The sequence below is a fragment of the Aptenodytes patagonicus genome, chromosome W, assembly GCF_965638725.1.
Source record: "Aptenodytes patagonicus chromosome W, bAptPat1.pri.cur, whole genome shotgun sequence".
NCBI lineage: Eukaryota > Metazoa > Chordata > Aves > Sphenisciformes > Spheniscidae > Aptenodytes > Aptenodytes patagonicus.
The window spans coordinates 45,148,885-45,174,472 of NC_134981.1; the positions used below are offsets into that span (position 1 = coordinate 45,148,885).

General features: G+C 40.9%; 1 protein-coding gene across 1 annotated transcript in view; it reads left to right on the plus strand.

Annotated features, from left to right (window-relative positions):
- The window catches only part of LOC143172260 (putative bromodomain-containing protein 10), a 45,303-nt gene extending 28,236 nt beyond the window's left edge, over nt 1-17,067 (plus strand). Inside the window, exons 6-8 of the mRNA XM_076361483.1 lie at nt 8,775-8,890; nt 12,710-12,897; nt 13,368-17,067. Of these exons, the coding sequence (XP_076217598.1) occupies nt 8,775-8,890; nt 12,710-12,897; nt 13,368-16,978 (3,915 nt within the window). The 3' untranslated portion in view covers nt 16,979-17,067. The remainder of the gene's footprint in view (nt 1-8,774; nt 8,891-12,709; nt 12,898-13,367) is intronic.
- Nucleotides 17,068-25,588: the final 8,521 nt, after the last annotated feature.

Sequence of the window (25,588 nt, forward strand, 5' to 3'; positions counted from 1 at the left end):
AGTCCTTCTTCCCGTCTCAGGGTTTTCCCACTCAAAGGCAAACAATTCCTGACTTCCGGAGTCAAGTGGGATGCAGAAAAAGGCATCTTTTAAATCTAGGACTGTAAACCACCCCTGATCTTCAGTGAGAGCAATTAATAGTGTGTACGGGTTTGCTACCACTGGGTGTATATCCTGGACAATTTGATTCGCTGCCCTCAGGTCCTGGACTAACCTATAAGATTTCCCGTCAGCTTTCTTAACAGGTAAAATCGGAGTATTATACTTAGATTCACATTCTCTTAATAACCCATATTCCAAAAACTTCTGTATAATAGGGATATAAAAGGGATACTGTTTCAGTCTTACTGGTGCTGATCTTGGTATAAGGTCTATCCTTACGGGTTCAGCCCTCTTTGATTTTCCGGGTATTTCTCCTGCCCAGACGACAGGAATCACTGCATCCTCAACTTCAGCTGGGATTTTTCTTTCCACCTGCTCAATTTCCTGCAATAACAATATTGAGGCTTGGACAAATTTAGATTCTGGCATTGACACTTCTACTTCTCCATTTTTGAATTTTATTTCAGCTTCTAATTTTTCTAATAAATCTCGGCCTATTAAAGGTTTTGGTGCACCTGGTAGATACAAAAACTGATGCGTTACCCATTGTTTTCCAATTTTAAGGGTTTAAAGAAAGGTCGTGTCTCTGACTTTCCTGTCGCACCAATAATTCTCATAGTATCATATCCTAACTCATGTTTCTTTGTGTTCAAAACCGAATAGGTGGCCCCTGTATCGACTAAACATTCTATTTCAGTTTCATCTTCCCCCAGCTTAATTTTAACCAGAGGTTCTGCTGGGGAAGATTCCTCCGGTCTCTTTCAGTCTCTCGCCTCTACAGCTAACACAGGAGTGTCTTGTTCCCCCAATTTCTGCAATAATGGGCACTCCCATTTCCAGTGTCCCTTTCTTTTACAATAAACACACTGTCTCTCTCCTATTGGGGACCTTGGGAATCCTCTACCATGTCCTCTTCCTCGATAACCGCCTCTAAATCCTCCCCTGGGTCCTTCTCGAGGTCCATAAGTTCCTCCTAGTACCACAATTAGTCTAGCATTTCCCTTTTCTTTCTGCTGTTCTCTGTTCCTATAAACCACCCAAGCCACATCCAACAATTTTCCCGGGTCCCTGGCATCTGCTCCTTGTAACTTCTGCAGCTTTCTTCAGATATCATCAGCAGACTGCCCGATAAACAAAGTTGCTAACTGATTCTTCCCTTCCTCTGATTCAGGATCCAGAGTGGTATACTTCCGAGCAGCTTCTTTCAATTTATTTAGGAAATCGGTGGGAGACTCCTTTCTGTCCTGCTTAATTCTCATATAATTTTGACCAATTTATCGCTTTTGGTATAGCATTTCTTATACCAAACAGAACCCACCTCTGATACTGCGTTAATAACAATTTCTGCCCATTATCATTAGGGTCCCAGCCAGGATCTGCTGAGGGGAAAATGATGTTCCAATTGTCCTTGTAATGTCCCTGCCGCTATTTGGGCTTCAACCTGGGTCCCTGTCATTTTACGAATCATCTCCCTCTCTGTACTATCAAACAATACTTGCATGATAACTTTAATATCTTTCCAATCTGGATCCTGAGTTTTTATCATCATTTCAAAAGTATTAGCCACTCGATCAGAATCATCCCTATAACTACCGGCAGCTGCTTTCCAGTTATTTAGATCTACAGTTGAAAAAGGCACTTTCACGATAACCGGACCATCGTTCCCTACTGCTTCTCTCAACGGAGCTTGCAGTGTGGTTCCCTGTCGGTCACGAGTTCTCCTTGCCACCAGCGTGGCCCCTGCAGCGTCTCTCTCGGGCTCATCGTCCAATCCACCCTCTGCCCCAAAGGGCTCAAGTTCATGGTTCTGAGGCCTCTGCCTCAACCCTGGAGCCACTAACATCCCTAAATCCTCTTCCTGCTCATTCTGGGTCAACTTCAAACATCTCTGTCCAATACTGCATGCCGAACAACACCTCTTTAACCCTCTCCCTTTTTCTTTCTCTCATTTCTCCTTTTCCAATGCCAATACCAGAGGATCAGTTGGGGCCAAATTAATTCCACACTCCTTTTGCCACTCAGAATGCTGCCTTAATGTAAAGAACATATCAGCATTCAATACCTCATCCCGTTTTCCTTCTCTCCTTAGAAAAGGCATTAGTTGTAACAGAGTATTATAATTCAGAGTACCATTCTTTGGCCACTTTTCTCCATCTTCTAGTTTGTATAGTGGCCACCATTGATTACAATACTTAATTAGATCATCCCTTTTTGCGACCCCACCAGAGGATCCTGCAATTTGTTTCCAATGCTTTAAAATACAACCCAAAGGTGATTTCTTTAAAATTCCCCCACCAGTGGATGATCCAGCAGATGATCCAGCGCCCATTTTATATACAGGGAATCACGCACACAAACAAGTCTTTCGTACAACAATACAAATAACTACAAACAAATACTTACAATAATAGAATCACACACAGACGAGCCTTTTGTACAGCAACAATAATACAAATAACTAATTACTATATGAAACAAATACTTACAATAATAGACAAGTATTTACAATAATTGTTACCGCGGTTGCTCTTGATGTTTATTTTGAGCGGGGACTCTAACCCCTTCCAAACGGGGACTCTAACCCCTAGCCCGGGTCTTATACCCAACCCTGCGGAGCTTTCGCTGCGTCTGACGGGCAGGTAGCGGGGACTCTAACCCCTTTGAGCGGGGACTCTAACCCCTTCCAAAATTTCCATAAAGAATGCCTTATTACTCACAAAGCAGTGTTCTTCGCTCAGGGGCTCTTCGGTCCGGGGATCGGGAGAAGTCCTCTCCGAGAATCCCTCGGTGCCGGCTGAGGTTCCGCGATCCCAGGATCCGTCGAGGCTCAAGAGCAGTGTCCCATCTGGGGTGCCAAAACTGTTACCGTAAGTCGGCAGACGAAAAACTCTCTAAGACTCAATTTGGAGTTTTAGAAAGCAGGCATTCTTTATTGCGGCGCCGGGCGCACAGGGGATCGCTCCACCTAGTGTGCGCGCCAGGCTGCTCAACTATGGGAGTTATGTACAATCAGAATATACATATTCATTAGATTTTTCCGAGAAATGATTAGCATATTCATGTTATTTCTTGGAACTCATTAACATATGTAAAAGTCTCTAACGCATGCGCTCTTATGTTCATTGGTGGTCTTCCAGGGTCCTCTGGTGGTCGTCGATAGTCTTCCTCACTGTGTCCGCTAGTTGAACTCAGTCTTTTCACCTAGTTGCAGTAGCTGATTTCAGCATAACTTCCTTATCCATTCCACCCCTGTACACAGAGCTTCAAGGATTCCTTTTATCTATGGAATGTCCAGTCTGCAGAACATTTAGCTACTTCGCTTCGACAAAGAAAACCGTATGCCTCCTTAGTATTTCGGTATCAGACTGACTGTGGAGGAAGAAGACAGAAGCATGCTGTGCACTGTTTATGTTCCTGTCTGGGCCTACAATTGTCAAAGAAAGGAGAATAGGCATAGAAGGGATAGCGGTGTTTGGCGGGGGGAGGGGGGAAGGAAAAAGGCCGGAGAAGCCTGGCCAGCGGCCAGCACTCCTCATACCCTGTTAATAAATTTCTCTGTCCATGAGTGAAATTGTCTGATGTTTGATTTCTTTACATTTGTATAGCAGCAGCACGTTAGCAGACATGTCTACGCCTCCACTTCTGTTAAAAGGCATCTAGTATGCTCCTGGGGAGGTGGGAAGCTTTGGGGCTGTAAATCCTCTTTCTGAAGCTGCTAAAGGCAAATTGCCAATCTGAACAGAAGCCAAGTGGCAACCTGGCTTGCAAACCAGAATGCTTACAGTTTACACAAGTCAGCAAGAAAGCACTTTAAAAGAAAAAAGGTGATTGTGGCAGAGGTGGATGCTCAATAGCAGACACAGTTGGTGGATATGTGACGGTTTTCCAAACACAATGATGGTGTTAAGTACATCTTAATGGTGCTAGACATATTATCCAAGTATGCTTGGGCCATTGATTGAAAAGGCAAAACAGGTTCTGAAATAGCTGGGGCTTTTGAAACTGTTTTTATCAGGGGGTATGTACCTCAGACATTACAGACTGATGGGAGAAAAAATTTTTAAACAAGCTGTAAAAGCAGTATAATGCTTATCATTTTGTTGCTAATAATGAAGTAAAAGACTGTCATAGAGCATTTGAACAGGATGCTCAAAACCAAGATGTGGAGATATTTTACAGCACGCAACGCTTGTTGCTACGTTGATGTGTTATCAGACCTTTTAAAGAGCTATAACCATAGCTTCCACAGAACTGTCATAGAACAGCCCAGGTTGGAAGGGACCTTGAAAGATCATCTGGTCCAATCTTTTGTGAGAAAGGGAGCCTAGGTGAGATTATCTAGCACCCTGTCCAATTGCATCTTGAAAACCTACAGTGATGGGGACTCTACCATGTCCCTGGGGAGGTTGTTCCAGTGATTGATTGTTATTGTAAAAAATTTCTTTCTTATATCAGAGCCAAGCCTGTGGGCATGAACCCTTTAAACTCTGCTGGAGTTTGGAAAACTGTATACAGGCATGTGATTAAAATTAAAGAATCTGTGCCTCTGCTCAAAAAGGGAGATCAGGTCAGAGTGTCTAGAACAAAAGGGAGATTTGAGAAAAGTTATGAGCAGACATTCAGGGATGAAATTTTCATAGTAGCTGAAACTGTGAGAAGGGGATAGATACCCATATACCGCTTAATAGACTACAATCACAAAGCAATCAAGGGAACGTTTTACCCTGAAGAACTTCAAAAAGTGAGTCCTGACGTGGACAGAATCTACAACAAGGGTGGCCTTTGTTTTAGATAAGTGGCTATATCAGTTGAGTGGGTCAACTGGTTGTGTAAATGGTCTTCCCTAAGATAATCAATAGAAAGTATTAGTAACTTCCTGAGCCAGCCAGACCAACATGTGGGAAGTGTATATGTAGCTCAGCCTAACATAGAGTATAAAAACTGAACAGCCAACAAAATTAATTTTGAAGAGAGCAATGGGCTTGAGTTGGCTTCAACCCATGTATTCCTTCCCAGAGACTGGGGATGCCCAGCATCATGATGGTGAGCATAAAGAGAATGGTAATGGGAATCATGTTTGTATTGTGATCCAACTGTATATCACAATTGCTATATTGTGTTTGTGTTGTGATTTCAGTGTATTTCTGTATCACTCAGCTAAATCAAAGTCCCATGCAATGTCAAACACCTTCAAATAAGTAAATTTGATATCAAACATTAAACCCTCATCATGTGGAATATCTAGAAGAACCTGGTCAAAGAGTATTGGACTCTTTAAAGGAGGAGAAATGTGACCTGTGATAATTTTGTTCTTCCCTGAAGTGATAATTAATATAATGAAGTCTTGAAGTCTGTTCTTGACTAAAGCTTCTACCTGTGTCTATTCAGCCCATGAAACAATTGTTTCTTCATAGTTTATTCGGTGGCCATATCTAGTTCATATTCAATTTTTCCCTATATAAATCAGACTGCCTTATTTACAGGTAAATAAGTCTCTTCAGCTTTATCAGCTTCTCCTTTTTACTCTCCAGTTAATTTTCATGAGGTTTTTTTTTTCTATCTTGTTTTCATTCATCCTATTCTTTGCTAAATATAAGATTCCAATCTGACCAGGTAATCTCTGACCAGGTTCTTTTAGATATTCCTCACATGTAGAATTTAATTTTTAATACCAAATGTACTTATTTGAAGTTATTTGATGTTTCATGGGATTTTGATTTAGCAGAGTACTGAAAGCACAGAAACGTACTGAAATCGCGATACAAGAGTATACCAATTGCAATATACAGCTGAATCACAAACGTGATTCTCATTACCGGTCTCTATATTATGCTCACTTTCATGATGCTGGGTGTTCCCAGTCGCCAGGAAGCAATATGTGGGTTGAAACCAGCTCAAGCCTGTTGCTCCCTTCAAAGTTCTTTTTGTTCATTGTTCTGTTTTTATACTCTATTTTGAGCTGAGCCACGCATATACCCCCCCATGTTGGTCTGGCTAAGGAAGACATATATTTGCATTCTTTATATTAACTCAGGGATGAACACACAGCCATCTGTTTCATTGAACTGATATAACCAGTTGATTTGCTCAACTGGTTGACCTAGTTTACCCCAGTTGACCCACTCAACTGATGTAGTGTTTAGCTAGAACAAAGGCCACCCTCTGGTCCCCTTTGTGTTGAAAGTTCATCTTCCTTTACAACAGCTGTGGCCAGTCACTCCCTACCTTCTTCCCTGACCTTCATGAGCTATGACATAGCCCTTGCCTAGCTCCTCACAGTCTTCTTCTATTGTAGGGGTTCATTGATTGGTCATATAATCACATTGTTTATTTTGGCTATTTTGATTTTTGATATGATACATTCCACTAATATTATGCAGTATATCAACTCATCCTTCTACAACTTTCTATGAAATGTTATACGTGATCTTTAAGAGGAAAGTAAATCTGCATCGTTAATTTTGTTTTACACATTCACAGCTAATTCTGTTGACTATTGACACTAATAAGCAATATCAAATGCCTAATTAGGCTACAATATACAAGTAGGCTATTTTCTAAAACAGTACTTGATGGAAGTTTATCTTCAGTATGTCCACACGTGCACTATGACCAGGCCACAAATGGGGGGATATTACAAGACAATTTCCTGACTTCTGTTTTCAACATCAAACATTGTATGGTAATCTGGTACCATTTTCCATATAAAAACTTTGGGGTTTGTAACTTTAATTAAAGAATGAATGAATAGCCATTAATTCTGTTCTGTAACATCTAAATGATTATTCATAAAAATAAACAGTGGTTCAAGTCCTCAAATAAGCATGCAGCTTGACATTGTACAGTACAGTGGGCAGACCTGCTAGGAACAGGTAGAAAGGAATTTGTTCCACTAGTCACGGAGAGCACTGTTGCAGACTGCTGAAAGGCTGCCATGTCAGGCCTGGATCAGCTTTTCCTGCCCTAAATTTCTGTGCATGCTGAAATACAGATAGCTATTAAAGAACAGAGCTTTACCAAAAGCTAAGGTTCCTAAGCCTTGCTTCTTTTTCTGCTGCAGAACCATGCTGTCTCCTGTCTTGTCAGAGACGTTGTTAAAATCATCAGTGAAGTAAAAATGCACTGAATTGGTATAGTGACAGAAGCATTATAATGTACATTATCTGGTTGTGTAGCTGCCCATATATACATGTTCTCTCATTTTTGTGAGTGACTTGATAATAAAGTTTTTAGAACAAATATTTATAAGGCATACGTGTTTAAGAATGTAAAAAGATGTGTTTCACAGCATTATATTCACTGTGATTTATTTATTTTTTTTTTTATATTGCATGTTGCCTGTCAGGAAGCAGCAAGAATAGCTGCTCTGCAAATGTAGGTGGAAGCTGGGAGCTGAGGGTGACAGCAAGGCAGGGGCAGTGCCCTCACCAACAGGGTGCACTTCCACTGCACCTGAGGAAGAAGAGCAGAGCAGGTCCAGTAATGGTAATCAGGGTCAACCACAGTCCAGTTATGGTCAGGCAAATTCAGAGTGATGAGGCAGGGCCGAGGTCAAGACAGGTTGGGGTTAGTAAGGTATGCTGCTGGGCTCAGCACACCTACAGCATAGCTCAGGCAAGACCCAAGGGTGAGGGCCTGAGCTTAAATGCAGCCCTGAGCAAAAGGGGGAGGTCCCCACCAAGGCACCTCCCAGCTCTTTCTCACACATTAGTGGTTTTCCCAGAAGTCTGATCCCAAGTTACATGGCTGCACCATATCAGAGCTGCCCTTGAGCAGAGGCAGCCAAACCCCAAGGAGCAGGGCCAGGGGGAGGGTACAGAGCCTGTTGGTTCCCTCAGGGCCCCGACAGCAACTATTTAAATGAATAGTGAGGAAAACTGTGTGCTGTGCATGCACATTACTCATTTTTTTCCCAATGTTTTTTATCCTCAGCCTTTCCAGTTTTAACAAAACAAGAATTCTTTATGGACGTTTATACATACTAAATTTCAGTTTGGAAAAGAAAACAGTTTTTAATTGCAAGATTGAGTTAAAAAACTAAAGGTTTTTACAGCTGCAATGTGTTCCTTACTCCATAGTCTGTTACTTTATAAATGGCCAATTTATAGAACTTTTCCTTTTAAGAACTTTATCTAGAATTCTGGATGAGCAAAGTGTAATGCAAAGTGTGTGTGTAGGGAATCCTGAAAATGATACCAACCATTGTTTTTGTAAGGGTCTATATAAATTATATCACTTATACATTAAATGAAATAGTTATACAATTTTTAATAGAAATATCTTTTTAATATTAACTTTTGAAGCTTTGCATATTTGATTGCCTTCCTTGACCTGAAATGTCTACGACGTATATTAAGGTTACTCATATAAGCAATTTTAAACATGTGATGTAATTGTTAGCAGGGTTCTATTCATTTCTAATTTTGAGCAATCTGAAAAAGTAAACATCTCTGCACTGTTGCTTTTATAAATTAGGATATTATCTCTTTGCACTACACAAACTGTAGAGTATTAGGTTTGCCTTATGAAGGTTGGTAATAGACATTGTGAGACTTAATATTGTTCTAGTCGTTATTTTTCTACATTGTAAGTGTACCAAGATTGTTGTAGGACTACTATAGTATAATAAGATTCAGATATAATGCAATGCTAAATGTTATTTATGGTTGCAGGGAAGATGGTACCATCGAAAGCAAGCTGTAAAGGAATTACATAGTACATTGATACGACTACTTAATGAACTGTTACCATGGGAACTAAAGCTAATGAAAGCATTTCAAAGAAACAGGTAATTAGCTGCTCTTTTTAACAATAATACAAGAAATTTGAAACAAAATCCAACTCCTTACTTTTAAAAATCAGTCAATATCTTAGCTGGCTTCTAAAATCATGGTAATGAAGATATTTTGAGAATAGAAATGATATCTAAGTAGCATTTTAGTCTGAAGAGGTAAATGTCATTTTCTGTAACAGATTTACTGATTACAATTAAATTTGAGATTTAACCCTTGTTTTTTTTCCCCACGATGCTCTAGAATCCCTAAGCATGCTTGTCTCAAGCTATGCCATATCATAATCTAGCCGTGGTTAATATTGCTGTTTGTTTGATCAAGAAATTCCTGAAAAACAGTATTAAAAAATGTGGACCAAGTCTTCTTACAACTTTTTAAGTCAGTCTGTGGTATTAAGTACTACCTAAAATTACCTGAACTGGTCATTAACAACCTCATAAGAGAACTAGTTCTTAAATTGTTATTTTGAGAGTCTTTCTAGTTTTGTAAATTAGCGTATATCTGGGATCATGTGCATCAGACAAACATCAGTGTAGCAGTGATAGGATTAAAGCTAGTTAAGATGGGTAATATCAGCAATGAAGATGAGGTGAGGACTAGAACCCAGATTCAAAGCCCTTTAAAGACTACATATGTTGCCACTGCGTCTTGAAGTTTGTGCTACTGTTGTCTTTTAGCTAATGTCACACTCACCTTGGAGGATCCAGGGAACTACAGGCCAGACAGATTAATAACTGTTGGGAAGGTTATGGAGCAAATCCTCCTGGAAGCCATTTCTAGGCATAAGAAGGACAAGAATGTGACTGGGAACAGCCATCGTGGATTTACCAAGGGCAAATCATGCCTGACCAACTTGATTGCTTTCCACAATGAGATGACTGGCTCTGTAGACAAAGGGAGAGCAGTGAATGTTGCATACCTCTGGCCTTTGACACAGTCTCCTATAGTATCCTTAGAGCCAAATTGGTGAGGTATGGACTGGATAAGTGGACAATAATGTGTGTAGAAAATTGACAGGACTGCTGAGCTCTAAGTGTCATGATCAGCAGTACAAAGTCCAACTGGTGGCTGGTTACTACTGATGTCCCTCAGGGATCAATACTGGGGCCAACACTGTTGATTGTCTTTATTAATGACCTGTATAATGACTCAGAGCACATTCTCAGCAAGTTTGTGAATGACACCAAATTGGGAGGGGGTGGTCAATGTGCTGGAGGGCAGAGCTGTTATTCAGAGGGGTCTGGACAGGCTGAAGAAATGGTCTGACAGGAACCTCAAGAAGTTCAGCAAGGACAAGTACCAAGTCCTGCACCTGGGCTGGAATAACCCTATGTACCAGTACAGACTGGGGGCCCACTGGATAAAAAGCAGCTTTGCAGAAAAGGACCTGGGGGTTCTGGTGGGCAACAAGTTGAACGTGAACCAGCAGTGTGACCTTGCAGCAAAGGAGGTCAACAGTGTCCTGGGCTGTACTAGTAACAGTGTAGCTAGCAGGTCCAGGGAAGTGATCCTTCCCCTCTATTTGGCACTTGTGAGACCACATCTGGAGTCCTGCATCCAGTTCTGGGCTCCCCAGTGCAAGACAGACACAAACATACTGGAGCAAGCCCAGCAGAGGGCCACCAAGCTGGTCAGGGGGCTGGAACATATGAGGAGAAGCTGAGAGGACTGGATTTGTTCGGCCTGGAGAAGAGAAGGCTTGGGGAGACCTTATTGTTGCCTGATCAGAGGATGCAGAGAAGACAGTCAGACTCTTCTCAGAGGTGCAAACCAACCGAGTAAGAGGCAACAGACACAAGTTGGAACATGGGAAATCCCGATTAGATATAAGGAAAAACAATCATCATGAGAGTAGTCAAACGCTGGAACAGGGGCCCAGAGAGTTTGTGGAATATCCACCCTCAGAGGTGTTCAAAACATGACTGGACAAAGCCCTGAGCAACCTGATCTAATTAGACTTGCTTTGAGCAGGGAGTTGGACTAGAGACCTCCAGAGGTCCCTTCTACCCTAAATAATTCTAAGATTTAAGGAAGTACCAAAACCTTATTTTTACTGTCATAGTGGCTGAGTTTAGGTCCAGGCTAGAATCTATATTCTATCCTAGACAATTTGCTAATTACTAGCATCTCTTCACTGTTTTCTTAATGAATCTCTCTGATGTCATGTTTACCACTGGCTGAGCTCTGTAGTTCACTGTATTTATATGCTAAAATACCACTAGATCTCACCTGAGCAATGATATAGAAGAAAGAACAAGGGAGAAAGTAGCACTGTGTGACTATTGAGGTAAGTATCGTGTTGTGGGGATGGGAATCTCACTAACGGACATTCCTGAGTTTGATTTTAATGAGCAAACACTGTACCACCTGGCATGACAAGGCACTTAAGCAGAAAACAACGGAGAAAGGAATGTGCAGCTGGAAGGAGAAAAACAAGATAAAGACCATGAAGGCATTTCGCATGATCAGGAAGAACGGGCCAATCTGCTAGAGCATAGATGCGCGTGAACACAAGGCTATAACCTATCTGCAAGCTGCAGGTAGCGCGTGTACACTTCTGCTTGCTATAAAAGATGCTAACAAAAAGCAATAAAGGTCTTTGGTTGCCGTGTCTGCCGGAGTCCGTGCCGCTTTTCACCCCCACATCGTGTCATGGTGGATATTATTTCACAAGAGTGTTCAAATGGAGTGAAGTACCTATGTACTTCTATCTTCTGCACATTCCTAATGGAATATGAGCTTCTGGAAGTGAGTGGCAGCTATTTTAGTGGCTGAAAAATGAGGAAGGTGTTTTACTGAAAAAAGGAACATTATGGTCATCTAACTGCACCAAAGACATGATGCATTCCTGAAAGCAAGAATTGCTTATTTTTCTAGATGAAGCTGCCTTCAGAGGAAAGAATAGATTTGTAGATTTGTTACAGATGTACCTGTATTGATTAGGGTATTAATTATCATAGTGTAAGGTGGAAAGCAGGAAATGGAGACAGGAAAGTAGTGATGGGTCAAATTTTACTCAGTCTTGTTGCTTATTGTTAAAGGACTTAAGAGGATAGAATTTCATTTCAGTGAGGGAAGACTTTGAGAGACTTGAATATAGCTACCCTGCACATTTTTAAAGGGCATAGATTATTGTAGGCTATCGTTTCTATTTGAAATTTTTTTGGGGATGTCCTGGTTTCGGCAGGGATAGCGTTAATTTCCTTCCTAGTAGCTGGTACAGTGCTGTGTTTTGGATTTAGGATGAGAACAAAGTTGATAACGCACCGATGTTTTAGTTGTTGCTAGGTAATGCTTACACTAGCCAAGGACTTTTCAGCTTCCCATGCTCTACCGACTGAGAAGGCTGGAGGTGCACAAGAAGCTGGGAGGGGGCACAGCCAAACTGGCCAAAGGGCTATTCCATACCATGTGACGTCATGCGCAGTACATAAACTGGGGAAAGCTGGCCGGGGGGGCCGCTGCTCGGGGACTGGCTGGGCATCGGTCGGCGGGTGGTGAGCAATTGCACTGTGCATCACTTGCTTTGTGTATTATTATTATTATTACTACATTATTATTATTGCTATTATTATTTTATTTCAATTATTAAACTGTTTTTATCTCAACCCACAAGTTTTTCTCACTTCTACTCTTCCAATTCTCTCCCCCATCCCACCGGGGGGGGGTCAGGGGAGAGTGAGTGAGCGGCTGTGTGGTGCTCAGTTGCCAACTGAGGTTAAACCACAACAGGGGAGAAACTTACAAATAAAAGCATGAAAAAATTGAGTATTGTTCCTCAGTAAAGTTAGTTGTTGTGTGTCATTATTTTCAAGGTCTCGATTGAAGAAAGACTATGATAACTTTCAAAGACAGCCAGACCATGATAAATTTACCAGAGAATTATGGAGTAATGACAAAAGTGAGGGTGATGCTGGCAAAGAGCCTTTTGAAATAGTAACCAGTAAATCTTCAGAGTCTGTAGAACATGAGGATGTTTCCAAAAAAGATCATCTAGACTTTGGTAAGTACTTACTGAAATGTAATAGCCTGGACTTGATTCCTATCAGTTTTTTCATGCATGTTTCTGTCATATATTTTACCTTAATTATAGTGTAAGCATACTGGATTTTGTGATGCACTTCTGATAGATGGTAGACCAGGAGAAGGGGGCAGAGATGACCTAGATGAGAATATTGATTTTATGTATTAGTAAGCTTTTGCCATTTTTGTGCTTAATTATTTCTGTGATAAAATAGTAGGCCTGCTCAGAAGAATTTACATTAAAACAGCTGTAGCTTAAGTTGTTAAAAAAAAGTAAAATACATTGCAGATGATTAATGCTGTCATCACCTCAGAAACTGTTCTTGATAGCTGTCCTGACAAATGTTTATGAACTAGCACTTTGCCTTTATCTGAACATTGACAAACTGTCATATAGGTGTATCAATTGCAAACTTGTAAAACAATTTTTTTACTTTACTATTTTTGCAGATGAAATGAAACTGTTAGAGATGGTTTTACCTACAGGAAAAAACAGACTTCTAAAAAGAGATTGGACTTCTAAAGAAATACATAAGACACTGCCCAAATCTGTTAAACGACAGTCAGAGCAGAACAGTTGTCTGGATGATAGCACAAATGAGCTTTCACCGAGAAAGCAAGCTAAGTTGAGCACTACTGAAGCTATAGTCCAGAGTTCAGAAAGTGGCATGCAGACAGACAGTTGTTTGACTGAGCTGAAAAAATATGAACAACCAACTCCAGAATCATTTTTCCTGTCAGATCCTGCAACATCAATATCAAACTTTCTGAAAAGGACCAAACCCATCCAGGCCTTGCTTGCCAAGAGTACTGGAAACAAAGTGACATTAACAAATCGACTGCCACCTCCCCCAGGCACAAATGTATCTACTTCTGAAAAAACAGTTATATCACCTATGGAATCACTGCTAATAAAACCAGCACTGCCTTGCCAGACCAGTTCAAAAAGTCCTTTGCAAACAGCATACAAAATGCCAGGTAGCCATTATGTATCAAAAGACCTTCACAACAGCTCAATAAAAATTCAAATGCAAGCTGTGATTGACTCTAAAACTGGAGAAAAAGTCATGCAACCTAAGAATTTTCTTATTCAGCAGAATGAAGGAAAAATTATATCGAAGAACATTCAGTCATGGCAGCAAAAGTCTCCTGAACTGCACTGTACAACCTTCTCACAAGCAGCAATTGTCAATGTTTCTTTAACACCTGTCCTGGTAACACCAACTGCACATGCTACCAATACACTGCCTAGTACAATTTTTAACAAGCATATTATGCATCTGTCACAGATAACTAGTCCTGTGAACAGACTGCAGTCATTGCCTTCTATAAACTCAACAAGTAACTTATTATCATCAACAATTACAATGAGCCACAGTGAAACTGACAAAACCAAGCCTACAGTTTCAGCTGCCCCATTCCCTATATCTTTGGCTTTACCCACTGTTTCTACAGGTAGTCAGCCTTTTACATCAGCAACAACATTAAGTGGATCTACAAATACTACTTCTTCCTTTCATAGTCTCACATCACAGAAGACCAGTGACTCCTTTGAAGCTAAGCAAGAACTAAAGACAGTGTATATAAGAGAATCACAGGCTATTCTGGTCACAACACAAGGTGGGAACACAGGAATTGTTAAAGTACAGACAAACCCAGACCAGACTGCAGCTAATAGTTTATCTCCTAATTCAGCTTTTGCTTATGCACCTCAACTTAAGGCATTTTTGGTGCCAAAATCCACAACATTATCAACCTCTACTCTTTCGTCTATAACAACAGCCACGTCTGATTTTCCAGGTTTTGGACAAGCATCTGTTTCTGTATTTGCCACCTCAGCAGCTGCTTCTTTCAACATTCCATCTTTTCCTGCTGGGTTAAATCAGATAATGGGGAAAAATTCCAAATGTATGTTAGGGCAGCTTCCTCATGGGGGCATTTTGAATCAAACAGAGAAAACCTGTCATGTATCCTCTCCTACTTTCTTGGCCCCCCTTTCCTCGACTGGCACTTTGATGTCAGCAATTCCAAGCAGTCCTGTTAATGCAATTAGTGTTGGACAGGATAACACTGGCATTACCCCAAATTCTTCAATACAGCAACAAGGTGATACTAAAGCTAAAAAACATCCCCTTATACAATCTGAGATTAGTACAGCAACAAATGGTGATGTAATCAGTGGTACTCCAATTCAAAAAGTTATGTTAGTCAAAAATCCACCTATTTTGTCTCCATGTGGGGCTACAGGAGTCAATATTATACCTTCTTTAACTTCCACTGGTGTAAGTGCTCAGAAATTAGTTTTCATCAATACTCCACTTCCTAGTGGTGCATCAAACACTAATCTAGTTGTGGAGTCATCAAAACAGATCCTCCCTTCTTCCCTAAACAAAACATTTATTAGTGCCACAGAGCAGCCACAGTTGGTTTTGCTCCCATCTACAGTAGAAGTACCAATAAAAAAAAAATCATCGCCTAATGTGGCTCAAGTAAAAGATGTGAAAATTGGACTAAACATAGGGCATGCCTTTGTAAATACCAAAGGCAATGAACAACAAACTCCAATTAATATATTGCAGTCTGTCAATTCTAAGGGAGAAGACAAAAAGAGTATGGGTCTTACTTTATGTTTGTCAAGCAGTGGTAGCTTGGTTCCAGTATGTTCAGGGTTTACAAGTCAAAATGTTACATCATTGAATAAATCCATAGGTGTTGTAATGAAAGCTGCAACTGCCTTTACAGTAACAGCAGCAAATGCATGTTTGGAATCTGTTTCGGTAACACCAAGTGAGACTTCTGTTGGGACACAACCTACTGTCTTGATTGATGGAAACAACACTTCAAGAATAAGGCCGGGTTTAGCTAAGCAACTGTGTACATTGAATATCAGAAATACTGTGAATATATCAACTGTGGAAACAAGACATCTTGCTTCACCTGTGCTAGTTTCAACTACACGACCAACAGTATCTCCTCAGAACTTATCTACTTTACAGTTTCCAGCTGTTAGTCTGCCTGGATCTGTAGCCATCTCCCCCAAAGTGATACATACAGTTCCTCACTTGATAGCAGTTCCAAATCTCCCCTCACTTCCAAAAGACCAGCCACCCGCATTGCTTCAGTTTCAGTTACCAGGTATTTCAGCTGCTTTGCCATCTAATGCAAACAAGCCTCAAACTATATTGTCCTCTGCTTCACGAAATACAGGTAAAGTCATTAATTTTCCCAGCTTTTCTTCTCTACAATGCCAGCAGATGTCCCCCAATATAGTGAAAGAAAGTCATACTTACACCTGTGCTTCTGCTATTCAGATGTCTACAGCTTCACCCTCTGTAACAAGCCAGGCAGGAGATCAATTGAATGAACCTTCCATTCAGCAGAAAATAATTATTAACACCAGTATGCCTTTGTCACCTGGAACTGAGATAATGATTAATGGTACTCATTTTATTGTTCCATCACAAGGCCTTGGACCTGGCAGCCATGTTCTTCTCTCTTCTAATACAAAGCAGACTCCTCTTCCTTTAGCTATTAACCATGGTCAAGGAGCTCAAGGTGTACCAATTGTTAATCCTGTACCCCTAAAGATCACACTAGCACCCACTAATTCATTAAATTGGCAAACATCAAAACATCCTTTGAAAAGCTCTACAAAAATTGTGAACTCTTCTGGGTCTGCAAATGCTTTACCCACTGTACACACAGTGCCCCAGATATTGAATACTTCTGCTAGCTCATGTGCTTCACTATCAACAACAACACTGTCTATGTCTTCAGTGATAAAACCTCCAGCTAATCTTTTAGTTGCAACTTCTTTGATTTCTGCCATGCACCCTGGGAACTCTCAGTTATCAAGTAACACTTCAGTGTTTGCCTTAGATACATCTATCAAAAAACTGTTGGTAAGTCCAGAGGGAGCCATTCTGAATGCTATCAATACTTCAGCATCAAAAGCTTCATCACTGCCTTCTGTTGTAATGTCCACAAGCAGAAATCCTATCACTGTCTTTCCTCCTTTTCAATCATCTTGCCTAGATAAACCTGAAAAAGCTGCATACTGATCTTAGAGCAAATGGCTCTAAGTGGCAAGTGGCTACTTGGAAATGTTGAGGCATTCTTTTTCTTTGGAAGTGGTTGTTATAACTTAAACCATTTCTTATTTTGTTTAAAACAGTGGATTTCTTTAAAAAATTGTTAGATTATGGCTCTTTTCCATTTACCTGTGGAGCTTGAGAGGAGGAACAATATATTCAGGTTCAGAGTTATGCTTTCAGAGGGTTAATAAAATAGTCATGGCATGAATTTGTATATATTCCTGAATTCTTAATAATATGTACTAAACTATATGTACAAAGAACTATGCTGTTTTATTCATGTTTTGTTGACCCAATGTATAGGGTTTTAAATTTTTTTTTAGTAATTTTGGACCAGTGTACTGTTCAGCAACAATGCAGAAGAATCTGCATGTAATAAATCAAGGTGCTATACTGCTTTGTGTTGGTAATAGTTTAAAAGTGTGTATATCTGTTGCATTGTGGCAGAAAATACATATATATGCACATCTTTTCATTTAATGCAGAAGCATCTCACCATGGCTGGGTGCCTCTCTGAAGTGCCTGAAGTGCCTCTGCATGCAATAGGGAGCAAACAGAAGGAATTAGAGGTCTGTGTGCAGCTGCAGGGCTGTGATCTCATCAGGATCACAGAGACATGGTAGGATAGCTCAGACAGCTGGAGTGCTGCCATGGGTGGATACAGGCTCTTTAGGAAGGACAGGCTGGGAAGGCGAAGAGGGGGAGTTGCCCTTTATGTGAGAGAGCAGCTGGAATGCATGGACTACATCCCTCAGTCTAGGGATGAATGATGAGCCAGTTGAGAGTTTAGGGGTTAGGATTAGAGGGCAGACCAACATGGATGACACTGTGGACTGCCTGATCAGGAAAAAGTAGATGATGCCTTCTTCAGACAACTGGAAGAAGCCTCACATTCACAGGTACTGGTCCTCATGGGGGACTTGAACCTCCCTGACATCTGTTAGAAGGACAACACAGCAGGGCAGAAGCAAACCAGGAGGTTTCAGGAGTGCATTGATGACAACTTCCTAACACAGTTGATTGAGGAGCAGACAAAGAGAGGCACTCTGCTGGACCTCATACTTACAAACAAGGAAGAAATGGTTGGGGATGTGAAGGCTAGGGGTACCCTTGGCTGCAGTGATCATGAGATGGTGGAGTTAAAGATCCTGAGAGGAAGGAACAAGGCAAATAGCAGGGTCACAACCCTGGACTTCAGGAGAGCAGACTTTAGCCTGTTCAGGGAGTTGCTTGGAAGAGTCTCATGGCAGACAGTCATGGAGAGAAGAGGGATCCAGGACAGCTGGTTGATTTTCAAGGATCACCTCCTCCAACTTCCAATTGGTCCATTCTGAAGAGCAGAAAAATCAAGGAAAGGCAGCAGGAAGCCTGCATAGATGCGCAAGGAACTCCTGCCTGAAGTCAAATATAAAAAGGAAGCCTACAAGAGGTGGAAGCAAGGTCAGGTGACCCAGGAGGAATATAGAGACACCGTCCGATTGTGCAGGGACAGGGTTAGGAAAGTCAAAGCCCACCTGGAGTTGAATGTGGTGAGGGATGTGAAGGGCAACAAGAAAGAATTGTACAAGTACATAAGCAGCAAAAGGAAGGCTAGGGAAAATGCAGACCTGCTGCTGAATGGGGCAGAGACCTTGGTGGGAAAGGACGTGGAAAAATGCCAAGGTACTCAATGCCTTCTTTGCCTCAGTGTTTACAGGTAAGACCGGCCTTCAGGAATCCCAGGCCTCTGAGACCAGGGGAAAGTCTGGAGCAAGGAAGACCCTTGGCAGAGGAGGATCAGGTTAGGGAACATTTAAACAAACTGGACATACATAAGGTCATGGGGCTTTACAGGATGCACACAAGTGCTGAAGAAGCTGGCCAATGTCCTTGTGATGCCACTCTTGATTATCTTTGAAAGGTCATGGCTATCTGGGGAGGTTCCTGAGGACTTAAGAAGACAAAGCCAGATTCTTCTGAGTGGTGCCCAGTGACAGGACAAGAAGTGATGGGCACAAACTGAAACACATGAAATTCCTTCTGAACATAAGGAAACACTTTTTTACTGTGAGGATGGTTGAACACTGAAACAGGGTGCCCAGAGAGGTTGTGGTGTCTCCATCCTTGGAGATATTCAAAACCTGACTGGACGAGGCTTCGAGCAACCTGCTGACCCTGCTTGGGGAGGGGGATTGGACCAGATGATCTCTAGCAGTATCTTCCAACCTCAACTATTCTGTGATTCTGTGAAAATGTCTTTCAGTATTATATAACAATACAACAACAATATTATAACAATATATATTATATATGTATATATAATATAAAATACACATATAAAACAATATATATAACAATAAATAAGATTACACTGTAGTGTATTACAATTAATGTATTACATTATATTGGAATGCAATATGTTACAATGACAAGATCTGTTTTTAAAAATATTAAATATATTGTTATTTTTAATTTTGGTCCAGATCTGATTAGAAAAAACAAGAACACTTGTGACTTTTTAGTGTGGTTATGTTTCTGTTATATTAGAAAATTTGAGTTACAGCCATTTTTAACCAATGACTGTCACTTGATTTCTCCTTCTAATGTTTTAGTCCTTCCCCCATTTTTTTTCTTAAAAATTCAGCAGATGATGATGTGGACTAACAGCAGATGCTCAGTTGGAGTAATTATGATTGTGACTGCTCTCTTTGGATCAGTGCTTCTTTTTATGCTCTGCATTAAAAAAGTATTCAAGTGATTTCTTTTAGCATATCTCAGTTCTCATCATTCTGTTATATTAATTCATTGTCACAAGGGTAGAATCAGATGATAAATATTTACTTCAGATCCTTCATTCTGAAACCACCAATCTTTACAACATCTTTGCCTTTTTCTTTATCTGACTTTATCACATATGCTAGCTAAGTTAGCACAGTGAAATGGTTTGTCAGCCTCTTACAGGCTGTTTGTCAGTGCATCTCCATTGATCTGTTTAAAGGTGATGATACAAAGTAGTAGGACTAGTCCTTTTTCCATATAAAGGTCAAAGCACACCTTATTCACCCAACATATATGCAACCTTCCAGTTCCTTGTCTTCACTTGTGATATGGAACCTGAATGCCATGAACAGACACAGTATTTAAGGGGTTTTGCCAGTCTCTGACAGATTTCACTGAACTGTGAGCCCATGTTTTTTAACTAGGTCATTTCATTTCCTTGAGCTTCTTCAGTTCACTTGACTGGACTATGTTAAAGAGCTAAAGCCTTGGAACAATATTTTTATTCACTAGTTGACCAAAAAATAATTGGGGGAGAACAATTGTTTCAGGTGCCCTAACATCAAACAATATGTTTGTTTTCCCAAAATTAAAAAAACGTTTGAAATGTGTTATTCAACTGGAAATAAAATGTTGTGTCATTTTCTGTTTTTTTGGGGGCTTTTTTTTTTTAGGGGAAAGATGGGGTTGTTTGGTTTTATTTATTATTTATTTTGAGGGGAGTTTTTTACTCTTCAACTTAAGAAATACAGTAAGGTTAGGCAAATTAGGACTCAAAACATTCATTCTGAAAAAAAATCAAAAGGAAAGTGTTTTTACTGAACATTCTTTTTTTTGGTCAAAACTCTTCCTCCAATTTGGAACACATTTCTGGATGTTTTCAGCTAATCCAAAGCCACTTTTTTCCCCCTCAAATAATTTTTTTCTGAATTTTTTTGCCAAGTTGTATGCAGAGGACCTACCTGAAAAGTACAAGAGGCCTCAAAGCTGATGATCTACTTTTAGCATTGCAACATGATAAACTCACACTACTCTCTAAAATATTACCAGAAATACCTTAGAAAACTGAACAAGGTAATGAACTAAAGGCTCATCAGGAAATTCTCACATTCTGTAGTAGATGTAAATATGTAGCTGTCATGAACTTCAAATGGAAATAATTCAAGAGCTATGTTGTAAGATCTTTTCAAGTGGCATCTCATAAGCCTGTACAGCAAGAGGTGTACTATTTCAGCCTATATAGCAGGATTGTTCTCCCCCTGATAAAAAAGGTTTTATCAGCAAAGTCTCTATAAAAATTTCATGTCCTTGTTCCATGAGATTCAAGATAGAACTACACAGGGATGCTCAGTCCATTTCTTCATAATTTACTTTCTTGCATAGATACTATGGAGACAGGTCCTGGGAGAAGTGTTTGTAATCTTCTTAGCAGGCTTCAGAGGCACTGTATCTAACCCTACTTGATTAATAATATACTTGTCATAAGACTGTGGTAGGAACAGGAACAGAATATGAAAGTGGAAGGAAGGACAGGAGAAATCCTTGGCTTCTCAAAAGATTCCCTTCTGGGTATTTTAGAGGAAGGCCAAAACTTTTCTAGATTATTTGAGTAATATTTAGTTATGTAGAGTACCCCATTGGAGAGGCTTTCACCAATGGCATTAATTTATGTGGTAAACAGATATTTCATAGTATATACAAGTTAATTCAAAGGATAAACTTGTAGTGACAATGTGTTTCATAGCAAACATGACAGAGGATTTAAAGCTTTTCTTGCTCCTATTATATAGTGCAACTAATTTAGGGGTGAAAATGTATGGTGGAAAACCATTTAAACAAGCATTTCTCAAGCATTTTAGTGCATAGAGTCAGAGATTTATGACTTAAGGATATACTGTGAGGGAAACTGACAGTCTGGGCACTAAAGAATGGACTGAATTTTAAAAAAATGGAGTGTTTGAAGCACCAGTGATTCCATTGTCCATATTTGTTAGGAGAGCCCTTCTCACCAATGTGCTTGAGCCTCCACTAAATCTAAAATGAATATTTTGTATCCTCTTTTCACCTTCTCTCTTATTCTTCTCTTTTAGTTAGAGAAAATAAAGACAGTAGAACATGCATGGATAATGTATCAATTGGATGGTATTTGACTGTTCATAAACTTGGTGATTAATAAGCCTTCTATGATTGTTTACTTATTTACTCATTTGTTGACCAATCCCTTGTTAGTCTTATAATGTACACAGCTCAGTATCTATAAGATTGGAATTGAATATCCAGTATTCTGTGTTACTTATTGAAGATAAGATTAACAAAAGATTGATATTATAGTTGTCTTCATTCCTGAAGCTGGAATATTTCCCTTCATAGGAGCTTCTGATATTCTCAGTCACATTTTTTTTTTCCTCCATTTCCCCATCTTCTCTGTAATAAACAGACAAACTTTACACTTTAGCTTAAATCAGCAGTTGTTATATTTATGCATAGATTTTACCGTCTCTTTCTTTCCTTTCCTTTAAAGGGAAGGTTTTAGATACCTTACTTAGTGTCCTGGTTTCGGCTGGGATAGAGTTAATTTCCTTCCTAGTAGCTGGTACAGTGCTGTGTTTTGGATTTAGGATGAGAATAATGTTGATAACACACCGATGTTTTAGTTGTTGCTAAGTAGTGCTTACACTAGTCAAGGACTTTTCAGCTTCCCATGCTCTACCGACTGAGAAGGCTGGAGGTGCACAAGAAGCTGGGAGGGGGCACAGCCAGGACAGCTGACCCAAACTGGCCAAAGGGACATTCCATACCATGGGACGTCACGCTCAGTATAGGAACTGGGGGGAGTTAGCCCAGGGGAGGGGTGACCGCTGCTCAGGGCCTGGCTGGGCATCAGTCGGCAGGTGGTGAGCAATTGCATTGTGCATCACTTGTTTTGTATATTCTTTTATCATTATTATTATTATTTTCCCTTCCTTTTCTGTCCTATTAAACTGTCTTTATCTCAACCCACAAATTTTACTTTTTTTTCCCCCGATTCTCTCCCCCATCCCACTGGAAGTGGGGAGGGAGTGAGCGAATGGCTGTGTGGTGTTTAGCTGCCTGCCGGGTTAAACCACAACACTTAGGAACAGGCAACATATAGGGTTAACTTTTAGAAACATTAGAATAGAGCTGTTAAGCTTTGTCATCCAACAGGTATGAGTATCCTCTAATACTTAGCTATGCTGTCTTCCTGCAATGTTGCTTCTGTTCTGGTTCCTAGATTCATTCTGTTACTTATACGCTTGTTTAAAAAAATCCCAAACTTTACTGAAACTGACATTTAAATCTTCCATCTTTGTTCACCATTCCTGTAAGCAACTCTTTATCACTTAATTTTCTTTCTGCATTCACCCCGAGTGACGCATTGTACTTTGTTTTGGCTGGCATAGAGTTAAATTTCTTCATAGTAGCTCATATGGTGCTATGTTTTGGATTTGTGATGAAGTGTTGATAACACCCCGATGATTTAGTTATTGCTGAGCAGTGCTTACACAGCATCAAAGTCTTTTCTATTTCTCATGCTGCCCTGCCAGTGAGTAGGCTGGGGGTGCACAAGAAGTTGGGAGGGGACACAGCCGGGACAGCTGACCCCAACTGACCAAAGGGATATCCCAGACCATATGACGTCATGCTCAGCAATAAAAGCTGTGGGGAAGAAGAAGGAAGGGGGGACATTCAGAGTTATGGGGTATATCTTCTCAAGTAACCGTTACACGTGATGGAGCCCTGCTTTCCTGGAGATGGCTGAACACCTGCCTGCCAATGGGAAGCAATGAATGAATTCCTTGTTTTGCTTTGCTTGTGTGCGCAGCTTTTGCTTTACCTATTAAACTGTCTTTATCTCAACCCACGAGTTTTCTCGCTTTTACTCTTCCGATTCTCTCCCCCATCCCACTGTGGGGGAGTGAGCAAGCGGCTGGGTGGGGTTTAGCTGCCTACCAAGGTTAAATCATGACATGCATGTTATTTTCTTTCACAGAGTAATAGAGCTAGGATTGGTACTTTTTCCCTCCCTAAGGTCTGGTTTTCAAAAGAACCGGGAGGTTTGATGTCTTGCCCCATATAGGTTGACTTTTCTTTTTAAGTGAGGAAATCCTTTTGCAATTTTTTATTTCTTATGTAACTATTTTTCCAACTTCTAAGGAGCAGAGTATAGAGGGTTAGCCTATTTTCTTGGGCCTTTGTCTGCTCTATGGCCAATACCATTTGCTGGTTCAATAGTTGGGGTGTTCCTGGATATGCTCCTTCAGAGTTATATAGTTTGATCACCAACTGTAACACTTTGGGTACATTTGAAAAAGGATGAATCCTCCATCCCCTCACACAGGGGCTCTGTTCCCAAGGATTCAGGAATACTCACTGCTGAACTGTTACAGAGCAATTGGGTGGAGAGGACTGCAGGACCCAGGGGAACACCCCTCCACCCCACTCTCGCAAGCCACTGCTGTCTTTTCATTTAAACACCTTGGTCAGGTTCAAACTGGTTTGCAAGTTGTCCAAGGGTTGAACCCCAACCATGGTGTGAGGTTTAAGTATAATGGTTACATTTACGTGCACACTAAAGCCTCAGTGAAGCCTCGCCAGCACGACAGACCCCAACCAGCAGGTAGAGCTGTGTGCTTGCTCTCTGAAGGCATAAGTGTTACAGGTGCTCTGAATCTCCAGTGAGATCCCCACCATCATGGGAGACCTCAACCATTCAGATGATCAGCTGATCCATGCATCTTCTGCCCTGAAGTGTAACGGTCATCAGCTTTATAATGTAGCACACTGACACACACACATGTATTCTCCTCCTGGAGCCTATCCCCCACCCCTTCGACCATTAATAGCATTAGAACTTTTACCCTACTTGATTATCTTACACACTCACATTACCCACTGCCCTAGTCTCTCCCCTGTTTTTTGCCAATAAGTTTCAGCAATGGTCTACAATTCTCCCTGGGTGTAAACTTGCATTGAGGCTGCCCAGGGGGCCCCTTTGCTTTGTTCATAATCAATGATTCCACATTCCAGGATCCCAACCTTTCCTTGTACCTGCTGCTTACAAACCATACGCTGCCCATCCTGCCCCCAAACAGCATGACAAGCAGCGTGCTCCTTCAAGGCTGGTGTTTCTTGTTGCTGGAATACCTGAACTAGTTCTTACCATATCTTATTAGTATTTTGTAACTCTTCTATCTGGTCAAAACATTCCCATGCTCATTTCAAGCATGTTAGTAACAACCTAATAAGACACAAATCCTGATTACAGGCATCCTGGCCTGTATCAGAAATAGTGTGGCCAGCAGGAGCAGGGAAGTGATCGTGCCCCTGTACTCGGCACTGGTGAGGCCGCACCTCGACTACTGTGTTCAGTTTTGGGCCCCTCACTACAAGAAGGACGTTGAGGTGCTGGAGCGTGTCCAGAGAAGGGCAACGAGGCTGGTGAGGGGTCTGGAGAACAAGTCTTATGAGGAGCGGCTGAGGGAACTGGGGCTGTTTAGCCTGGAGAAGAGGAGGCTGAGGGGAGACCTCATCACGCTCTACAACTACCTGAAAGGAGGCTGTAGCGAGGTGGGTGTTGGTCTCTTCTCCCAAGTAACTAGCGATAGGACGAGAGGAAATGGCCTCAAGTTGCACCAGGGGAGGTTTAGATTGGATGTAAGGAAAAATTTCTTTCCTGAAAGAGTGGTTAAACATTGGAACAGGCTGCCCAGGGAAGTGGTTGAGTCACCATTCCTGGAGGTATTTAAAAGACGTGTAGATGAGGTGCTTAGGGACATGGTTTAGTGGGCATGGTGGTGT